This window comes from Arvicanthis niloticus, chromosome 5, assembly GCF_011762505.2.
Source record: "Arvicanthis niloticus isolate mArvNil1 chromosome 5, mArvNil1.pat.X, whole genome shotgun sequence".
NCBI lineage: Eukaryota > Metazoa > Chordata > Mammalia > Rodentia > Muridae > Arvicanthis > Arvicanthis niloticus.
This window is the reverse complement of record NC_047662.1, coordinates 101,033,550-101,053,177: the sequence shown is the minus strand read 5'-3', so window position 1 is coordinate 101,053,177 and position 19,628 is coordinate 101,033,550. Positions and strand designations below refer to the sequence as shown.

At 44.8% G+C, this 19,628-nt stretch overlaps 2 protein-coding genes across 18 annotated transcripts in view; both read left to right on the top strand.

Moving 5' to 3' along the window:
- Positions 1–9,563, top strand: part of Unc13b (unc-13 homolog B) — a 214,986-nt gene extending 205,423 nt beyond the window's left edge. For 6 of the 16 annotated variants that reach the window (XM_076935124.1, XM_076935123.1, XM_076935117.1 and 3 more), the window contains 14 exons: positions 1,028–1,154; positions 1,394–1,490; positions 1,694–1,837; positions 2,335–2,412; positions 2,870–2,947; positions 3,406–3,860; positions 3,972–4,095; positions 4,203–4,259; positions 4,421–4,501; positions 5,036–5,183; positions 6,553–6,609; positions 7,235–7,327; positions 7,667–7,826; positions 7,989–9,563. In XM_076935124.1, coding sequence (XP_076791239.1) covers positions 1,028–1,154; positions 1,394–1,490; positions 1,694–1,837; positions 2,335–2,412; positions 2,870–2,947; positions 3,406–3,860; positions 3,972–4,095; positions 4,203–4,259; positions 4,421–4,501; positions 5,036–5,183; positions 6,553–6,609; positions 7,235–7,327; positions 7,667–7,826; positions 7,989–8,274 — 1,985 coding nt within the window. In that variant the 3' untranslated portion in view covers positions 8,275–9,563. The remainder of the gene's footprint in view (positions 1–1,027; positions 1,155–1,393; positions 1,491–1,693; positions 1,838–2,334; positions 2,413–2,869; positions 2,948–3,405; positions 3,861–3,971; positions 4,096–4,202; positions 4,260–4,420; positions 4,502–5,035; positions 5,184–6,552; positions 6,610–7,234; positions 7,328–7,666; positions 7,827–7,988) is intronic. The other 10 variants (XM_076935125.1, XM_076935127.1, XM_076935121.1 and 7 more) reach the window with 3 other exon arrangements.
- A 2,271-nt stretch (positions 9,564–11,834) lies between these two features.
- The window catches only part of LOC117709046 (phospholipid-transporting ATPase FetA), a 103,049-nt gene continuing 95,255 nt past the window's right edge, over positions 11,835–19,628 (top strand). The window contains exons 1-2 of one of the 2 annotated variants that reach the window (XM_076935114.1): positions 11,835–11,916; positions 15,725–15,768. Coding sequence is in view for 1 of the 2 variants with exons in the window: in XM_076935115.1 (XP_076791230.1) it covers positions 15,741–15,768 (28 nt within the window). In the remaining variant the exon portion in view is untranslated. Of the gene's footprint in view, positions 11,917–15,724; positions 15,769–19,628 lie in introns of those variants that run through there. The other variant, XM_076935115.1, reaches the window with a different exon arrangement.

The window sequence follows — 19,628 nt, the reverse complement described above, 5'->3', positions numbered from 1 at the left end:
CACATACTGACTTGTATTATTCAAAGTAATATGTCAGCTATAAAGGGTAGGTATGAAGATAATGTGTGAATGTGGTCAGTGTTCTAGACTCTGAGTCAGGCAAGAGTGAACTTCATCCTAGATTTAGATCCAGCTAGCTAACCCATTAGATCCTTAATAATACTTCTATTTGCTATGTCTCAGTGGCTTGTTTTCCATAGTTTCCAAAGTGATGATCCTCATTTGCATATTTCCCTGAGGGCTCATTTTCTGAGTTTCAGCTCTTCTTGGGAGCCCTTCACTTTACCTTGAGATTCTGTCATAACATGGCTGTTCCCTGTCATTCTGTTTGGTTTTCTGTCTCTAGTGGTTCCTATTAACATATTCATACCATGTGTAACTTAATATCTCTTCATTTAAGCCTACTTGATAGAATAGCTCAGTTACTAAGATTGAAAACAAACAAACACTGCCGGGCAGTGGTGGCGCACGCCTTTGATCCCAGCACTTGGGAGGCAGAGGCAGGCGGATTTCTGAGTTCGAGGCCAGCCTGGTCTACAGAGTGAGTTCCAGGACAGTCAGGACTACACAGAGAAACCCTGTCTCAAAAAAACAAAAACAAAAAAAGAAGGAAGGAAGGAAGGAAGGAAGGAAGGAAGGAAGGAAGGAAGGAAGGAAGGAAGGAAGGAAGGAAGAAAGAAAGAAAGAAAGAAAAACAACCAGTAGAAAACCATTGTCTTTCCTTTACTCTGTCGCCCTGTTCCCTGGTAGACTCCACTAATTATCATTAGCACCTTTTCCTTTCCTTACTTTGTACTCGCAGAAGTTAGAGTAAGACAATAGACTTGACTTGGCTTAGCCTCTGTAAAGAAAGCTCTTAGAGGATGAGAGTGGGAGGTAGATGTTAGAAATACTTGTGAGTCACCTGTCTTCTAGGCTCTCTGGCAGAGCCACCTATGTAGACCTTAGGAAATACAGGAAATGCCTTAGGAAATATAGGAACCATGGCTACTGCTAAAACTTGATCCAGTTTCCCTCCCTTCATTAGAACATGAGAAAGACCGGCTGTGTAAGAGTGCTGACTACATGAACCTGCACTTTAAGGTGAAGTGGCTCCACAATGAATATGTGCGGGATCTGCCTGCCCTCCAGGGCCAGGTGCCTGAGTACCCAGCGTGAGTGTGTGGGCAGCAAAGAGGAGGGGAGGGGTTCTGAGTGGGTGGAGATGGTACCCTACATTAAGTCTAGTGTGGGTTCGGCTCAAGTAGCCTGTTACAGGCACTGCTTCAGAGAGAGAAGTGTTATTGCCCTGCCTTCCAGAGATTCCATCAGAGGAGCTATGGTTTATACCATAGGAGGTCTTATGGTATATACCAATTAGCTTCAGTCCTCAGTTTTTCTGTCCTTACTCCAGGTGGTTTGAGCAGTTTGTGCTACAGTGGCTAGATGAGAATGAAGATGTGTCCCTGGAATTCCTTCGTGGGGCCTTGGAACGAGATAAGAAGGATGGGGTAAGTTGGAGACTTTAGCTACACAGTGGGTCTCAGCATTCAGCTATTGGCCAGAAGTTTGGGGATTCTGCTAGGCTAATCTACCCCACCCTAAACAATCTGTAGGAAAGCTATGGAGAACATGGAGCCACCCATGCTAGGCAGACCTCTTTCAAACCCTAAAGCTAGGTATGGATGGTTATTCCATGTATGGTCTTCCTTAGTTCCAGCAGACATCAGAGCATGCCTTGTTTTCCTGTTCTGTGGTGGACGTCTTTACACAACTCAACCAGAGCTTTGAGATCATCCGGAAGTTGGAATGTCCAGACCCCAGCATCCTTGCCCACTACATGAGAAGGTTTGCTAAGGTAACAGTGGACCTCCTGGGCCCTTGCCCCTTCACACCACCACACTCACAGTTAGTCATAGGCCTTTGCTCTACCCTTGTCTATAGTGAGTGGCCTTCTGGTAAAGCCTTACACTACCTACTTCCCCTTTGCTTATCTTAAGCAGACTGATAGTCTGTCTCAGTCCCGCTCTGCAGCTGAGAGGGAACTTTGCTCCTTTCTATGAGTCCTTCTTTGCTTTCTTGATATTTTGGGGCTTTGTTTTGTTTTGTTTCATATATTTGAGACCTGGTCTTGCTGTATAGCCCTGGCTGGTTTAGAACCACTGTGTAGCCCAAACTGGCTTTGAACCTGCAACAGTCCCCCTAGCTCTGCCTCCTGAGTGCTGAAACTTTATGTGTGCATTACTGTAGCCAGCTCCCTGCTGTTATTTTGTTGGGATGAGAAATGGAACTTCATGCAGCAAGGTCCCTGTGAGACATTAAGATTCTCTCTTTCCTTTTCTTCTGTTTCCTCAGACCATTGGAAAAGTGCTGATACAGTATGCAGACATCTTGTCAAAGAACTTCCCAGATTACTGCACAAAGGAGAGACTGGTAGGGCCTTGCACTGGGCACTGAGAGGAAGGGGACCGGAGGATGTTTGAGTGTGCCTCAGCTGTTTTTGACTTCTTGTGCCCTTCATGCTTTGCTTGAGACTCATGCCACAAGATAATAGGAAACTCGCTCAGAGTGCCTCTGAGCCTCCACTTGGTGCTTTTTCCTCTACTAAGCATTTATCTAGTATTTAGTTAAAGATTTCAGACAGTCACAGTTAGAGTAATGCCTTGAGTTCCTGTGTAACTACCACCTAGCCTGCATTCAGGCAAAGATGTTTACTATCTTTGTTCAAAGAGAATTCTCTGAATTGACTTTAGATCTCAGCCTTTAGGGTGAGACGTAGGCAGTGTGAAGTCCCTGTAGCCTTGGGATAGCTTGATAGAGTGAGGGACCCTACACTAGGTGTGCTGTGCTAAAAAGAACTAAGACTGAAGGCATCTGTCTGTCTCCAAAGCCCTGTATCCTGATGAACAACATGCAGCAACTGAGGGTCCAGCTGGAGAAAATGTTTGAGGCCATGGGAGGCAAAGAGGTAAGTTTAGGGTATGTGCTTACTGTACTTTGCCTGGGCTGAGTTGCCTGGCCACAGAGCTCTACTCTCTCTCAATTTAAGTGTGGGTGAGTTGTGCTTAGCTTCCAACTTAGCATGACGTCATTTGAGATAGGCAGTGTGGTAAAATCCTAGAAAGGGAAGGTAGCCACTGGGTTATAGTACTAACCCAGACAAAGAAGCATAGAGGTAGGGCCCTATGAGGGAGAGCATTTGGGGTATGGACCTAGGATAGAGAATTAGCCATTGGGGTATGTTTCTAAGAAGAATTAGGCTTGGGTCCTAGGAGGGAGGAGCAAACATTGAGGTGTAGTCCTAGAGACAGTATTAAGATATGGTCCTAGGAAGGAAGAGTTGGTGTTGGGGTATGACCCTGAGGGGAAATGGTGGCTTATGAAGTAGTGAAAGCAGTCTAACCTCATCTACTCCTATGGCCATAGCTGGACTCTGAAGCTGCAGACAGTCTGAAGGAGCTACAGGTAAAACTGAATACAGTTCTGGATGAGCTCAGCATGGTGTTTGGAAACAGGTTAGTGACCCCAAAATATGCAGCCTTTAGAACCAGATGTAGTTTCTGGACATTCCTAGAGCCGCTACCATACCCATCCAGCTGTAGACATTCCTATATTTCTGTATATTGTCCCTTGTGGAGACGTAGCATAAAAAATGAGTCTAACTTGCTGTTGTTGCTCCACTGTTGGTGTGGGGGACAGGGAGGGCTGCACTGTGGGCATATGTGTAGCTTCCAGGTGCGGATTGATGAATGTGTTCGACAAATGGCTGACATCCTGGGCCAAGTTCGGGGCACAGGGAATGCGTCTCCTAACGCCAGAGCCTCAGTGGCTCAGGATGCAGATAGTGTGCTTCGACCTCTCATGGATTTCCTGGATGGCAAGTGAGTAGCACTCAGAGAGGAAAGGTAAAGCTGAGGCCTTCAGACAGGGGAGCTGCAGGGGAACAGGCACTCCAGGCTTTCCCCAGCCTCACCTGTTGCCTGAATCTGTAGCCTCACGCTGTTTGCCACTGTGTGTGAGAAGACGGTTCTGAAGCGAGTCCTGAAGGAGCTCTGGCGGGTGGTGATGAACACCATGGAGCGGGTCATCGTCCTGCCCCCACTCACTGACCAAACAGTAAGAGACCACCCTCCCAGTCGTTCCCACTGTCTCCTTTCCCCCACTCCCCACCTCCTGATAAAGTTTGCAGTCCTCTGCTTTTGACTGATCTCTCTCTTCCCTAGGGCACCCAGCTGATCTTAACTGCTGCCAAGGAGCTGAGCCAGCTTTCCAAACTCAAGGTCCTTGGGGTGTGGGGTCCATGAGGCTGCAGGGAGGTGCCTGGGGGCCTGATGTAGGGGGGAGAAGTGCTATGTGAGGGCTAATTTTGAACTGGCTGTTGAGGGCTCTGCACTTATGACTGCCCTGGGCTTTCCTGATACTGTTTTCTCTGGGGTTCCAGGACCACATGGTACGAGAGGAGACAAGGAATCTCACTCCAAAGCAGTGTGCTGTCCTCGACCTGGCCTTGGACACCATCAAGGTGGACACTTTCCCCTTGTTCTCCAGAAAGTCTCCCATGCACACTCGGCCTTTACATCCCACCCTGCCAGACTAGCTATCAGGCTCTTAGTATTCTGTATCCAGAGAACAAGGCCTAGGCAGTGTTAGGGATACAGAGAGAAAGAGAAACGATTCCAAACCCAAGACACAAGATTGGTAAGGTGCATGTAACTACAATTGAGGCTTTTGGTGAAAGTACGTCTGAGGTGTCAAGTTCCCTAAGGTTCAGAGAGGTAAAAGATCACTTTTGCCTCTTCACCCTACCTAAAATGCTTCTATCTCACACCTGTCCAACTTGATAGGCCCTTCAAACACTACCTCCAGGAATATGCCCTTCCCTTACTGTTCTTGCCGAATACCTGAATGATGCTGAGGGATTCTGGCTGGCTCCATAGGTGCTTCTGATCATAGTTTGTCAAATAGTCTGTTCTTATTGTCCTCTTCTGGTTTTTCTGAGGACAGTTGGGGAGCTGCCTCTCTGTGAGGATGAAGCAGGTGATCATTTATCTTTCAGCAATACTTCCATGCAGGAGGCAATGGTCTGAAGAAAACCTTCCTGGAAAAGAGCCCAGACCTGCAGTCTCTACGCTATGCCCTCTCTCTGTATACACAGACTACAGACACTCTCATCAAGACATTTGTGCGCTCACAGACTGCCCAGGGTAAGGGACTGTGTTCCCACCTCCCCTCCCATATACAGCACCTGTAGGGAATTATTATCGTTTAGCCCTTGGAGACAAACCAATTTCTCCTCCATGCTTGACTGTCAACATTCAGTACTTACCCAGGCACATACCCACACCAGGCAGGGGAATGAGAGTCACAGGGGTTTTGAAAATGTGGGATTTCCTTATTCCTTTTCCTGGACATTTCCTGCCCAGTACATATTTACTGGGCTCAGCTTTGCACAGTTGAAGAAGTAAGACAATGAGGACGCCTTGACAGGGAGTGGTTGGATACACATGCAGCCTTACTGCTTTACTTGGTGGTGTTCTGGAGAAAAAAAAAGCAAAGGGCTCCCCAGTCCATCCAGCATGGATGAAAAGAAGACTGAGGCAGATCACGGGGAAGCTGAGGGAGTGCATTGCAAGCTGGGGGCTCAAGAATGATGCTTATGCACTAGGAACCAGACAGCTCAGTTGGTTTGTTTGGGGGGTAGGAACAGATTTTTTTGTCTTGGTAATTTTCAGTTCCCCATACTACTTCTTGTCACCAGCTATGGCTGTCCAAACTAAAGCGCATCTTCAAAGAGAGGCTCATCCTGGGATTCTGACCCTATCCTGAAGTGGGGTCCTTCCAGGAGGCACCTACTTATATGGGTTCCTCCAAGAAAACTCGGGCAGGCTGCCAGGGTTATGACCCTGATGGCATAGCAAGAGTGGGAAGCTTGAGTCTAACTGAGTTGTGGGAGTGAACTACAGAGTTGACCCAGAAGGGAGAAATCTAAGCAGTCAAAACTGGAAATGACAGGAGATGAGAGAGTGGAGGGATTGCACATCACTGCTCCATTTCCTAAGCTGTTCTCAGTCCAGAGTCTAGAGGGATGGGTGTGACTCAAGGGTGCAGGGAGAACTTCTGCCAAGCTGAGGACATACATGGCCTGTACTATGAGGGAGGGTCTGAGTTAGACCAGAAGGCTTTTGGAAGCATTGAGCTATAGCTAGGTAACAGAGAAGACAAGACGGAGCATAAAGTGCTAGCGGGGCGTGCCATGGGGAATTTTGTCTAACACTTAAGGGGCACACCTAAATCAGAAGCTGTTACCTCTCCCATTCCCTGCTGGCCTTCAATATGTTCTATCTATACTTTCAACTGTTCTGCCATGATTTAGTTGGTCTCCAACTGGAGGAATCTAATGTGGGATACTCAGGCATTGACATTTTGACACTTTGACTTCTGCATCCTGCCCCAGTCTGAGCTTCCTCTGCATGGCTATGAACTCTCTTGAATGGCTGTAACTCTTGGACCTCTAACCACTCTTCTTTCTCTGTCCTCCTGCGGCTCACCTCTTGACTTGCCTGTCCTGCTCAGTACATGATGGGAAAGGTATTAGGTTTACTGCTAACGAGGACATTCGGCCAGAAAAGGGTATGTTCTTTTACTGTACAAATATGAATCAAACACTGACTTACCCAGTGGACTACAGTGAGCTGTGTGTTGGGGGTGGCTGGACCAGCTGTTAAAAGTTTAGGAGTTCTGTGCCAAATCTTAGCCTTTGGCAATGTATACCTGACTTCAGAGATTGTGACTAGAGAGTTGTTCTATGGATTGAAGTAGGGCAGAAAAGGGACACCCAGAAATCCTAAGGACAAGCATGAGATTGCTTCTCTTACCTTAAGAGCATTATGAGATGTCATTAAGCCAGGGCACAGTAGCACATGCCTATAATCTGAGAAGTCAAGAGGCCAAAGGAGGAGGCTCTCAAGTTCAAGTCCACACTGCACTACTCAGGGAGTAAGAATGAGCAGAAAGCAAAGAGAAGGAGGGAGAGGGGATTCTCAGTGTGTTCAGCAGTGAGATGCTGCTAATTTATTTTGAGTTATAGTTACAGCCTCGTTCTTTCTCCTCTCCTTTTTGTTTCCTCTCCCATTTGTTACTTCCCCATGACTACTGTGGGTGATTTCTTCTTGCTTCAGGGTAAGGTGTGAGGTGGGGCATTCTAAACCCTCATTTGAGCTGGACTCTCCAGTGGGCAATCATGTCTGTTCCTCAGGGGCTGGTGTAGATGATCCTGTGGGAGAAGTCTCTATTCAGGTGGACTTATTTACACATCCTGGCACTGGGGAGCATAAGGTCACAGTGAAAGGTAAGTGCTGTTCACTTAGACACTGAACCTTTTTTTTTTTCATTAATTTATTTATTCACTTTGCATTCCAATATCTGGTCCCCCTCTCCTCCCAGTCCCCCCTTCCACAGAGGGGCTGAATCTGTTTCTTGTCTGTGGGTCTCCTTCCCTTAACTGGGCTGCCTTGTCTAGTCTTAGTGGGAGAGACTATGCCTAGTCCTGCAGAGTTTGACCCTTTCTTAATCATGGCCTCACTCATCCCAGTGTTCCAGCTCTGTCCTTCCCAAGGGGAATATGACCTAGGGCTTAAGAACTAGGAATACTGGTAGGATCCCTCACAGATCTCCCTTGTTTGGATAGTGGTAGCAGCCAATGACCTCAAATGGCAGACAGCGGGTATGTTCCGGCCTTTTGTGGAAGTGACCATGGTTGGCCCGAACCAAAGTGATAAGAAGAGGAAGTTCACAACCAAGTCTAAAAGTAACAACTGGACTCCCAAGTACAACGAGACATTTCACTTGTAAGTTACAGAGTAGAAACCCACAGAGCTCTAGAATTGGGGAGTGCTTGGTGGTAAGGCTGCAGGCACTGGGAGTAGACCAATTGGTTAGATGTCAAACTGGGTGAATTCTGCCGAAAATGTTCATTTGTGGCTTTTTAATCCTCTACCCTGTGCTCATAGCCTCCTGGGAAATGAAGAGGGTCCAGAAGCTTATGAATTGCAGATATGTGTGAAGGATTACTGCTTTGCCCGGGAGGATCGTGTGATAGGACTGGCAGTGATGCCCCTGAGGGATGTGGCAGCTAAGGGCAGCTGTGCCTGCTGGTGCCCGTTGGGCCGGAAGATTCATATGGATGAGACAGGCATGACCATTCTGCGGATTCTGTCTCAGAGGAGCAATGATGAGGTAGCCCGAGAGTTTGTGAAGCTCAAATCAGAGTCTCGATCCACAGAGGAAGGGAGCTGACCATCTCTGCCATCTCTGCCTTGTGTGCCATCCAGACAGCACCCACTGCACCGATCAGCTGAGGAGAGTTAGCCGTGTAGCTAGCTTAGAGTCCTTGTAGTCAAAAGGCTGACTCTCCCAGTTAAGGATGTCTAAGGAGAATCTTGGGGTAGTAAGACTATGGCTTTTCAAGAAGTCCTGAATCCCCAACCTGTAGGTCTGTGGTGCTAGAAGCTGGGCTGTGGAAGCTACTTCATGGAGAGATTTTTCCATAAATAGAGAGGGACAGACATTGCCAAGAATGTCAGCTATTCTTGGTAGACAACTGTCCACTCCACTTCCCACTTCCTCCCTCTCTAAACCACACTTTGTCCAGGTAGGCACTTATATGCTCCTCATTAGAACATGTTCAGAAGGCCTGGAGCTTGTACCTGGCTGACTCTGATCCACAGTGGAGATTGGCCAGAGCAGGAACACAGAATGGAATTCACTGTCACTTGAGCAGCAGGACTGGTTTGTGTGGCTTCAGTGAGAACAAGGCTTGGAAACTGAACAAGATACCTTCTGCAAAGGCACTGAGCTAATTCCTTTGCTCAGAATAGCTGTCATAAGTCAAAGCAGGTTCACATGGTGCTTTGGAGCCCTGAGCAGAATATTTCTTTGGAATCCAGGCACCAGGGGTCTCATCTTCCCAGAGTACTCCCGGCTCCCTACTCCTGTAAGCAGGGAGTGATGCTTAGAACACACACACACACACACACACACACACACACACACACACACACAATCTTGTATGTATAGACCTGAAGGCTAACTAAGGATCCAAGGATATTTTCTTGAGTACTCCCTGAACAAAGCCAAAAATAATGGAAAATGATCTAGAAAGAACTGTTCTCACCTATGGCCACAACCTTCTGGCTGTCCTCCTTGCAGAAAACATCTAGTCTTTGGCCTTCCTCTTTTCTTTGGGCTCAGCTGCTATTCCCCACGGATTGGTCAAGCATAAAGGAGGAGCTTGGACTCTGATTCCTCTGTATGAGCTGGATGGAGGAGGACTGAAGGATTTGCTGGAAGGTCAGAGGCAAACCCTTTCAGCAGGTCTGATGAGCTTCCTGGACCCTTGCTCAGAAATGGGACTTGATCCTTGATTTCCTGATAGTAGCCTTCTGAGATTCCTAAGGACTCAACATTGTCCACAGTGCGCCAGACAATACACAAAACGAACGAAGCATCTTTGCTGTTTTTAATTATTATATGTGCCATTATTATGGGAAATTGTAGGGTAGACTTTAATAAATTATCTCTTAGCAGCTTTTGGAGTCTGGAATTTTGTGAATATGTAAAAAACTATAAAAATGATTGTCATGTTTAATCATAGCTTTTAGACTAATAACCTCTGGTTACACACCCCCTCCCCGCTCCACTTACGGCCAGTGGTGGACCCTAAGTGTTCTGAATGACCACTGATTCCACAGTCATTAGACTGAATCATTTTGGTTTTGACTGGGACAACCAGTCTGATAAATAGTCTTGTTACCTAGGACATCAGCTTCCTGTAAAAGGTGCAGAAGAGAAGGAGGTGACATGTGCCACAGAAAAGTAGCCCATGCTTCCTCCTTCCTTGTCTAGGATCACTAAGGTGGATCACAGCCTGGGCTGGGAAGCAAGGCATCTGCAGAGAGATGCAAAACAGCATAGGGCTGAACCACCGTGACAGCCCAGGGTAGACTTTCGCCCCGGCTCTTTTCAAGGCAAATAAGCTGTGGTAGCAACACTTAGGAGGTAGAGAATGGAAGGTTAAAGTGAGGCCTCACGGAATCAAACAAGATGACACAGAAAGTACAGACCTCACTACTCCTACTGTAGCCAGCACCTGCAACAGCAAGCTGGGTCCATTCTCATTGCTTGCTAAATACATCCTTTTTAGTCAGTTGCCAAGTCATTGAAAGCTGCTTCCTTCTCCCTTTCTCTTCCTAAAGCAGCTACTTTCAATCACCTCTACATCAAAATTGTCCCCAGGGACTAGGTAGGGCAGCTCACACCTTAAGACCAACAGTTGAGAGACAGGCATTTGGACAGCTGTGAATCTGAGGCCAGTTTGGTTCACATAGCAGTTCCAGGCTACAATTAGACCATGTTGAAAAATCCCATGTCCCCGTGAACCTGCTATCTACTTTCTAGTCCCACTACCACTAGTTGTTAAGGGCTTGATTGGGTTCATTTTCTCTGCTACTTAAAGAACTACAAGGCAGAGGGGGGAAAATCTCAACCACGACAGACAGGTAGCTGTAGAAAAATTGCAAAAGAGCAGATTCAGCAGTTGGAAGAAAGCTTTTTTTATTAAAAGTGAGAAAGCATTCCCATTTAGCAGGGACACAGGGAAAGACCCTCCTGAAAAGCAGAAGCCCAGCTTCTTGATGGCTAGGAACTTGAAAAGTGTGAAGGGTCTTCCTCCCCTAATTTAGGGTTGGTGAGTTTGAAGAAAGACAGATAGTTGGTTGTCCCACAACTGTTGTGTAAACATGTCCTGATCTGACCTTGAACTTGCTGAGCTATCCATCAGCAGGGCCCCCACTGGCAAGAGGGGTTTTACAAAAGCCCACAAGAAATTCAAGGACTCTATCTAACTCCTAGTCCCTCGTAGTATTTTTTATTTCCCCTCCTCTGAATCACTGCTAAACCCAAGCCTTTGTTCTTACTCTCTCATTTCGAAAAGTTTTTTTTTTTTTTTTTTTTTTTTTTTTTTTTGGTTTTTCGAGACAGGGTTTCTCCGTGTAGCCCTGGCTGTCCTGGAACTCACTCTGTAGACCAGGCTGGCCTCAAACTCAGAAATCTGCCTGCCTCTGCCTCCCAAGTGCTGGGATCAAAGGCGTGCGCCACCACTGCCCGGCTAGAAAAGTTCTTTAAAGTGTTATTTACTTTTGTGTGTATGTGTGTTTTGCCTGCATGTATGCCAGTGTATCACCTGTGTGCCTAGTACCCACAGAGGTCAAAAGAAGGCATCTGATCCTGGAACTGGAATTATGGATGGTTGTGAGACACCATAGGGATGTTCTCTGCAAGAACAAGTGCTTTTAACCACTAAAGCCATCTCTCTGGGTCCCTTTTTTTTTCTCTTCAGTTAAAAGGTACTCAATGTCACCGTGGCTTCTAAGCTGAAACTTAAGCCCCTCCAGGAATTCACACCCACCACATACCCACACACACAATCGCGAAGCTGACTGAATTATTGCCCTTATAGTTCCCTACATACTGTGCATTGTGTCCCTCAGTGCCATTTTACATTCTTGTGTCCTTGTTAATGTCCAGCCACCCTTTCCACTGTCACCTCTGGGAAGCCATTGGAACTTGGTCATGGTCAGCACTCTCCATTGTTATTCTCCCCTCTTTAGCATGTAGTTAGCCCCTGGAAGAATCTGAGGATTTCATCTTAGGACTCGACCATCTCAGGGATTTAGGACTCAACTTCTTTAAAGCCAGACTTTTCATCTGCTGTGTCCTGGTTAGGGTGCGGGCTGCAGAAAGGGGCGTGGTTGGAGCCAGGCTCGTGGCTGCGCGTGGATGGGCGGGTCCAGCTCTGGGCGGAAGCTGTGGCTCTGTGGCACCTGCGCAGAAGGGTGCGTTAAGATGGAAGTTGCTGGAGGAGAAGGCTGTGAGGAGACGGTAAGTAGGGGCACCCGGGGAGAAGTTACGGTTTTCTTTCTGACAACATTGCTTGGAGACCTTGTATTACTTGAACTACTGGGTGGTTACTCATCCTTCTACTTCTTTGAGAACGATTGTAATACTCACCAAGAGAGCTCTGTTAGTACTCCCGGAATATATAGGTTTCCCTGGCATTCCCAGAGGACAGTCCAAGACACTTCCAAAGAGTGTCTTCATCTTCCCCCCCCCCCCATACCTCCCAAAGGGAGGTATTTGTCCATTTATCCCATAAAGCAGGTTAACCCTAAGTCTCCCAGCTGTGTCGTATCCCTGGTAACTTAAGGAAGTTTGTTCATTTCCCCAAGACTCTTAAGATTACTGGCCATATACTGTCATTCTTTTCTTTTTAATGCCTACTTGGCAGGAAAAATTAAACTCTCTACCACGAACAGACATTCTAATTGAATAAGTAGGTGCTTATCTATCTGAGGAACTGCCAAGGTAGACATTGTTTCTTTGCTTTGAGATAGGGTCTTGCTGGGTAGCCCTAACTGGCTTAAAACTCACTGTGTAGACTAGGCTGCCCTAGAACTTGTACTGATCCTCCTGCCTCTGCCTCCTGGCTGCTAGAATCACAAATATAAATTGTGCTTGGTGTCCTTAGAGGCCATCAGATCACCTGGGACTGTAGTTAGAGACAGATAGGACCTGCCATGTGGCTGCTGGGAACCCAGTGCCACTGAAAGAACAGTCTCTATCCAGCCCCCTGATACAGTTTTAAACAAAAGAAAAATAGAGATTTCAGGTTAGAAGATTTGAACTAGTGGATTTTTAAAGGACAGAATCACTTCCTTTAGCATATTTTGACTGATCCCTGCATGGTCTGCCCAGACCCAGGAGCAGAAGGCAAAGCTGAACAAGCAATATAAAATGGCCAAGATGTATTGAAGCTGAAATCAGAAGATATAAATGTGGGTCTCAGCTCTGACACATACTGCAGGAGTCTAGCCTTTAGTGTAACAGTTCGCTACAGTTGCTATCTGGAGTGGTAATGCCTTCCATATCTAACTCAGAGGGGTGAAATGGGCCCATATACATAAAAGGACTTTGAAAATTATACATGTTCTCTATGTGAATAAAGAAGTATTATGCAGGATCCTCTGTCTACTGATAAAGTAACTTTTAAGGAATTTTTCTTGCTTAGTCCAAAGTTCAAGGAAAATATATTTGTTGAGCAATTACTATATGTCAGGAATTCATCTAGGTCCAGCCCCTAGCATTGAATAAGAGACAAATAATTCATAAATTTAGGAGTGATCATCAGCATATTAATTACTTAAGTATCTAGTATAGACTTAACAGCATATCGAAGTAGTAGGAAGAATCTAAATTTAGACTTAACTCTCCTGCTGTATAACTATGAAAAAGACTCTTGTATGTCAACCTGAATATCTGCATCTGTGAAATGAGTTAAGTTGACCTCAAATGTTTCTAGTTGAACTTACTTAACATAATAAATATATTGCCTTCCAAGAATGCCCCTATTGAAAAAGCTGAACAGTCAGAGGAACATAAGGACAACTACTAAAGTGACACTAGGTTCAGCACAGCAGTAATAAACAACAGAGTCGCCCTGTTTGATAGTTAAATGCTCAGAGACTTCATGGAAGGCTAGGCAGACTGGGAAGGATAGAGACTTTAGAGTAGAAAAAAGGGAGGGGGCCCTTGCAGATATTGGAACCTGAATGAAACTTCAAATGAATAAAGCATTCATCTCTTATTATCCTCTTTTAAAAGATTTTTACATTTTAATTATGTGTATTAGTCTGTGTTTGGGTATGTGCACTTGAGTGCCAGTGCCTACTCCAGCCAGAGGTGTCAGATCCCTCTGGAGCTGGAGTTACAGGCTGTTGGGAACTGCCTGGTGTAGGTGCTGGGAATCAAACTGTGGTTCTCTTCAAGGGCAGTACATACTCGTAACTACTGAGCTGTCTCTTCAGACTCCGTGTATTATTTTTCTAATGTTGCAGTCAGAGTCTTGGCAGAAAGACAGTTGATACATACATACGCTGTTCATACTAGAGCCGAGCTGGAGCTACGGCTCTGGAAGGAGGGGCTTCCAGACAAGAGCTGTGCTCTTAAGTGGTGAAAAGCACTGCGGGAACTTGAACAAGGTGCAGAGGAATAAATGCCCTAATGTTTCCCATGCACTCCAGTTGCCAGCTAGTACTTTTCACTGGTAAGACCTAACAAGCAATCCAGAGTCAAGAGAGTATGGGGGATATAGCCCGTAGAAGTCAGCTTCCCAGACCAGGACAGGAATGCTGGGGAATGAGAGGAAACAGCAAACATTTTCTCAGGGAACAAATCATCATTGTGAATGCCTTCCAAATATTGTAGTGTTCCCTGTGTTGAAATACTATAAGATTCAGTCTCAACTGTATGAGGATGCTGGTACCTTTGTTGAAGAATGAGTGTGAAGGTAAAATAGTGGATTGGATAATACTGAATCCACTATTTTATTCTGTGGTATAGGGAAAGTACCCAGCATGCAGCCTCAATCCACCCAGGATGCCCACTTTCTTTCTTTTTCTTTTTCTTTTTTTTAAGATTTATTTTATTTATTTCATGTATGTGAGTTCACTGTAACTGTCTTCAGACACACCAGAAGAGGGCATCAGATCCTGTTACAGATGGTTGTGAGCCACCATGTGGTTGCTGGGAATTGAACTCAGGACCTCTGGAAGAGCAGTCAGTGCTCTTAACCACTGAGCCATCTCCCCAGCCCCTGGATGCCCACTTTCTTACATGCCAAAGTTTCCCCTTGGCTAAAATACCTTCTCTACCCAAGGTCTCAAAAGTACAGATGAACTGACTGAATGAAGGGAGATATAACCTTGCTCCCCAGGGGCCTGCTGCCCGGTATAATGACTGGTTTTTAATGGGAGAAAGCTAAGAAGTCATTGAAAAACATCAGAGATGTTAAGTCATCCACTAGGGGAATCACCTGGATTTTGTTCCGTGAGCTTTGATCACTTTTAAATTAGATGTTGAGTTCCTGTTATGTCATATGAGGAAGTATATAATAATGGTCCTCAGCTTTGAATACACATTGGAATCACTTGATATTGGATAATATTAATACCATGAATCCACTATTTTGTTGGTTGACTGGTTGGTTTTTTTTTTTTTTTTTTTTTTTTTTTAAAGACAGGGTTTCTTCGTATAGTCCTGGCTATCCTGAATCTCACTCTGTAGACCAGGCTAGCCTTGAAGTTACAGAGATCCACCTCCCTCTGCCTCCCAAGTGCTGGAATTAAAGATGTGCATCACACTGCCTGGCTTGAATCCACTATTTTGATTAGTTTAGTTTTGGCTGCATGCTAGGCTTTTGACATTTTTTTTAACCTCAACTGGGTGCTGCATATGCCTATAATTCTAGCTATTCAGCAGGCTGAGACAGAAAATTCTGAGTTCAAGGCCATGGTGCAACATAATGCAACCAAGTCTCAAAAACAAAATGAGAGGGGCTGGCGAGAAAGCTCAGCAGGTCAGTGCATTCCTGCTCTTCCAGAAGACCCAAGTTCAGTTTCAGGCACCCAGCTTGTAGCTCCAGCTCCAGGGAATCTGATGCCCTCTGCTGGATCACAGCCACCTGCATTTGAGTACACCTCGGACACAAACATAGGCACATAAGTTTAAAATAAAAATACTTAAAATTTCCATTTTAGTGAGAAGCAAGATAACCTACATACGGCACTGAGTAAAGTGTCCAGCACACTGAATTTTGATGGCAACTGACAAGCAGTTTTTGTTTCATTCTTAGGTGGTGTTTCTCTGAGATGAAATACGTAATCACTTTTATTTCAGGTAAGTGCTCAGCTCATATCAGTTGAGGTGCAGGGCTCAGCCAGCAGTCCTGGTATTTTCCCATCCTGCACTGTACCATGCTCTCACATAGTTTGTGCTTCTAGGACTTTTGTTAAAGCACCAAACTGACACTCTCCTAGAAACGCCTTATAAGTTGGGATCTGCATTGGCTGAGGATGCATCTATCTCAGTGAGAGGGGACCTGCCTAGCATGCACAATGCCCGAGGTTCAATCACCAATTATCAGAATGGGCAAATGATATTATTTGCCAGGTGTGTTGGGACACATCTGTAAGCCCAGAATGTGGGAGGTGGATAAAAGATGATCAAGACTCTATGGCCACCCTGGGTAAGTTCTAGGGCAGCTTGACTTACATGAGTCCCTGTCTCAAAAAAAAAAAAAAAAAAAAAAAAAAAAAAAAAAAAAAAAAAAAAGATAGAACTTCAAGACATTTGATTAGGATTCAAACTTGATTTGCCTCTGACCTGGCCTGAAACTACTTTTGCTACAAAGGTGAGAGAGAAAAATTGCAAAATTGAACTTGAGGTTATTATTGATTATATTAATTTGTACCTGAGAGTCGTGTTTAAGTGTCCTTTTTAGAGGACAACAGAAGTAATGTTTAAAGAGCTGAAACACATGGATAAGTAATTTAATTCTGAATGTTGTAAGCAGGAAGCCATGGGTAAAAATATCTTTCACAAAGCCTAAGGTGAGCATGTTTCTAATCTTTGACTTACAAGGGAGACAGTAATCCAGCAGACTATTGTTGAATGTATCTGTTTAACCGAGATTACAGAACCATCTCTTCTTAGACAGTATTTGGATCATCCCTGCCATTTGGCCCATTGTTGGACTTGAGTTGAAAAAGGAAGAAAAATGCAGGAGAAGATACTGAAAGTCTCTGGAGACATGCTGGAGAAGAGGAATTCCTGTAAAGGATTTGAGGGCGGATAGCATGGAGTAGAGTGCATTTGAGAAGTAAGGCAAACAGGAAAGCTAAGATGTTCAAGGTTAGTGCTAGGGAAAAGTAAAGTCTTCGTAGTTGTCTGGTTGGCTGCCCATGGCGTAGGCAGATGAATCAGCTAGATAATGGGGCTCAGGTCCCTGAACATAACTCATAACTCCGTGGCCACACTAACTCACTAACTCACACTGATGGAAGACGACCACAGAGAAGACCGACCAGGCATCACATCAAGTACTACATTCAAGGCTGGGAAGAACTCAAGGTACAATTTAGACAAACCCTGCTACTGACCCTTCCTAGCCTTTAAAGTCAGGGGAAAGTGTATGCATAAAGACATTTATAAACAGAGCTGAATGGAGATGGAGCCGTTGTCTGGAGAGACTTCTCACTGCAGGTGTTTAGCAGGCTGGACGTGGGGAACTACTCAGGGTAGATTGGTAAAGTAGAGAGCTGCCAGCGCCTGTCTAATTTCTACAATTTCCAGAATCTGAGCGACCCTAAGAAGACACCAGATATCCAAAGTGACTCCTAGCCCAGGCATTCTTGGTGAACACAGATGGCAGTTGTGTGTTTTGTTGTGTTTAAGACAAGGCTTCACTTTGCAGACCTGGCTGGGCTGGAACTCTTCTGTATAGACCAAGTTTGCCTCAAATCCACAGAGATCTAACTACCTCCGACTCCTAAGCACAAGGATTAAAGGGTTATATTGCCATGTCCACCTGAAATTGTTTTTTTTTTAAAAAGTGAGATTTAGTTTAATCTAGGCATGCTTAATTTGATATCCTTGTGGATGTTTGGAGCCAGGGAGCCTCACATGGGAGTGACTTAGGCTCCCATTAGAGATGTGCTGTTTTTTTTCTATGAAGTACCATGTGAGACTGAGACCCCTAGTGTAGGAAGCTGGGTTAAGTTAGTCACAGAAGTGCCTCGCTTCACAGCTACCACATTTGTATCTAATGAAGTAGGGCAGCTAAGGATAATGTGCCTTTGGTTTACTATTAGCTAAGAGACACACAGATCCCAGAGCTGATTTTCAGCATCAGCCAGATAATGTGCTTGTATTCTTTGTAGCAATTGTCTTAATGAATTTATCAGCAGGAGATATCATGTAATGTGTATTTTTCAGGGAGATTTTCCTTAGACTGTTATTTTAAATAAATCTACCTATTGTTTGTGTTCATTCTTTCTTTAAAAAGAACATTTATTATTTGTGTGTGTGTACGTGTATATAAGGATCAAAGAGCAACTCTCAGGACTTGGCCCTTCTATGGTGAGTTCCAGACACCAGGCTCACAGAGCACAGTCCTTTTCTCACTGAACCATCTTGTCCAGCCTGTATCCACTCCTTACTCAGTTTTGGTTTTTCTCCCCTGGCCTTTCCTTCTCATAGGAGAATGGAAGGGGAGTATGAGGGAAGGGGTGTGAAGGGATGAGAAGAGGAAGAAGGGAGCTGCAATTGAGATGTAAAGTGAATAAATAAGGAAAAAATATAAAACAAAAAATCCTTGACTAAAACAACAATCACAACAACAACCCTCTCCCCTATTTAGAAGACTTAAATAAATATGGCTCCAATGACAACAGTGGCAAAGAAAATGTTTAAAAAGTAATTATAGCAAAAAGAACAATAGTTTGTTTTGGAGAATAAAATCAACAAAGTATTATGGGAGTTGGATAAAGTATTTTTGTCTGTGGGATCATGGAAACTTTATTGACAAGTCCTCAGACTTTCCATTGACCTTTGTGAGATAGCTTCGGAGGAATCTAAGATGGAGGAAGTGACATTACAACAGTGGCATAGATGACGAAAGTGTGGGCCACATAGAGACTAGTTTGTATAAAGGTAAATAGTGGAAGAGAAAGACGAAAGAGTAGTTTGGGTATAAATCCAAGCATCTTGAATGTGAAGCTATTGACAGCCCGACTGCTACTATGGCGGTGAGTGGAGGAGATGCCGCTCAGCACTCAGCCCTGCCCACTGTCTGGGAATGCATCCCTGCTTCCTTGCTTGTGTTCCTTCCTTACATTTTGACTGCTTGTTCTACTACTGCATCCTGTGTAGCTTACTTTCATTTGGGAGCACAAAAACACAGACAATTGCTGTGTTTGACACCAGAGGAAACGGGAGACTTCCCTGCACTATCTGGTGCTGTGACATGGTCAGCTTAGATTCTACACTAAAGCTAGGTCCAGTCAAAGCAACTTAAAGACTTCTCCAGGGAAGTGTGCAGAGTGCTATTGTCCTTTCCCCTAGTAAATTACTAAAACCCCTGTGCACATTTGTGTACCTTATACAGCTACTTAGAACAGACTGGATTCTGGATAAATAAGGCTTCTCCTTTCCTGGAAGTGCATTCATGGAGTTAACAGAATAGTGAAGCAGGAAAACAGATTATGTTTGAGATCAAAGAAGGTAAACTAGACATTATGGTATGTGCTTGTAATCCCAAGGCATGAGAGGCTAAAGTAGGACTCATAAGTTCAAAGCCAGCTGGAGCTACATACCAAGTTCCAGGTCACCAGGGCTATGTAGCAAAACCTTTTATCTTCTTTTCTGAGAACTATCTGTTTATTTCATTAGCCACTTATTAATTGGCAGTTTTGTGTCTTTGGTGCTTAAGTTTTGCAATTCTTTATATATTTGAGCTATGAACTCCTCAGGCGAAGATTTCTCCCATTCTGTCGGCCATCTGCCCCCTCTGCTGTTAATTTCCCCTGCTGTACAGAAGCTTGCTAATTTTTTGTAGCCTTCTTTGATGGTACTTGGGACTATTTCCTGTGCTATTAAGTCCTGGTCAGAGGTTCTTGCTTATATCTATAACTTTAGATGTAATCTCTGTGCTCTTCTATAGCAGCTTCAGAATCTCAGCTGTGAATTTGATGCATATC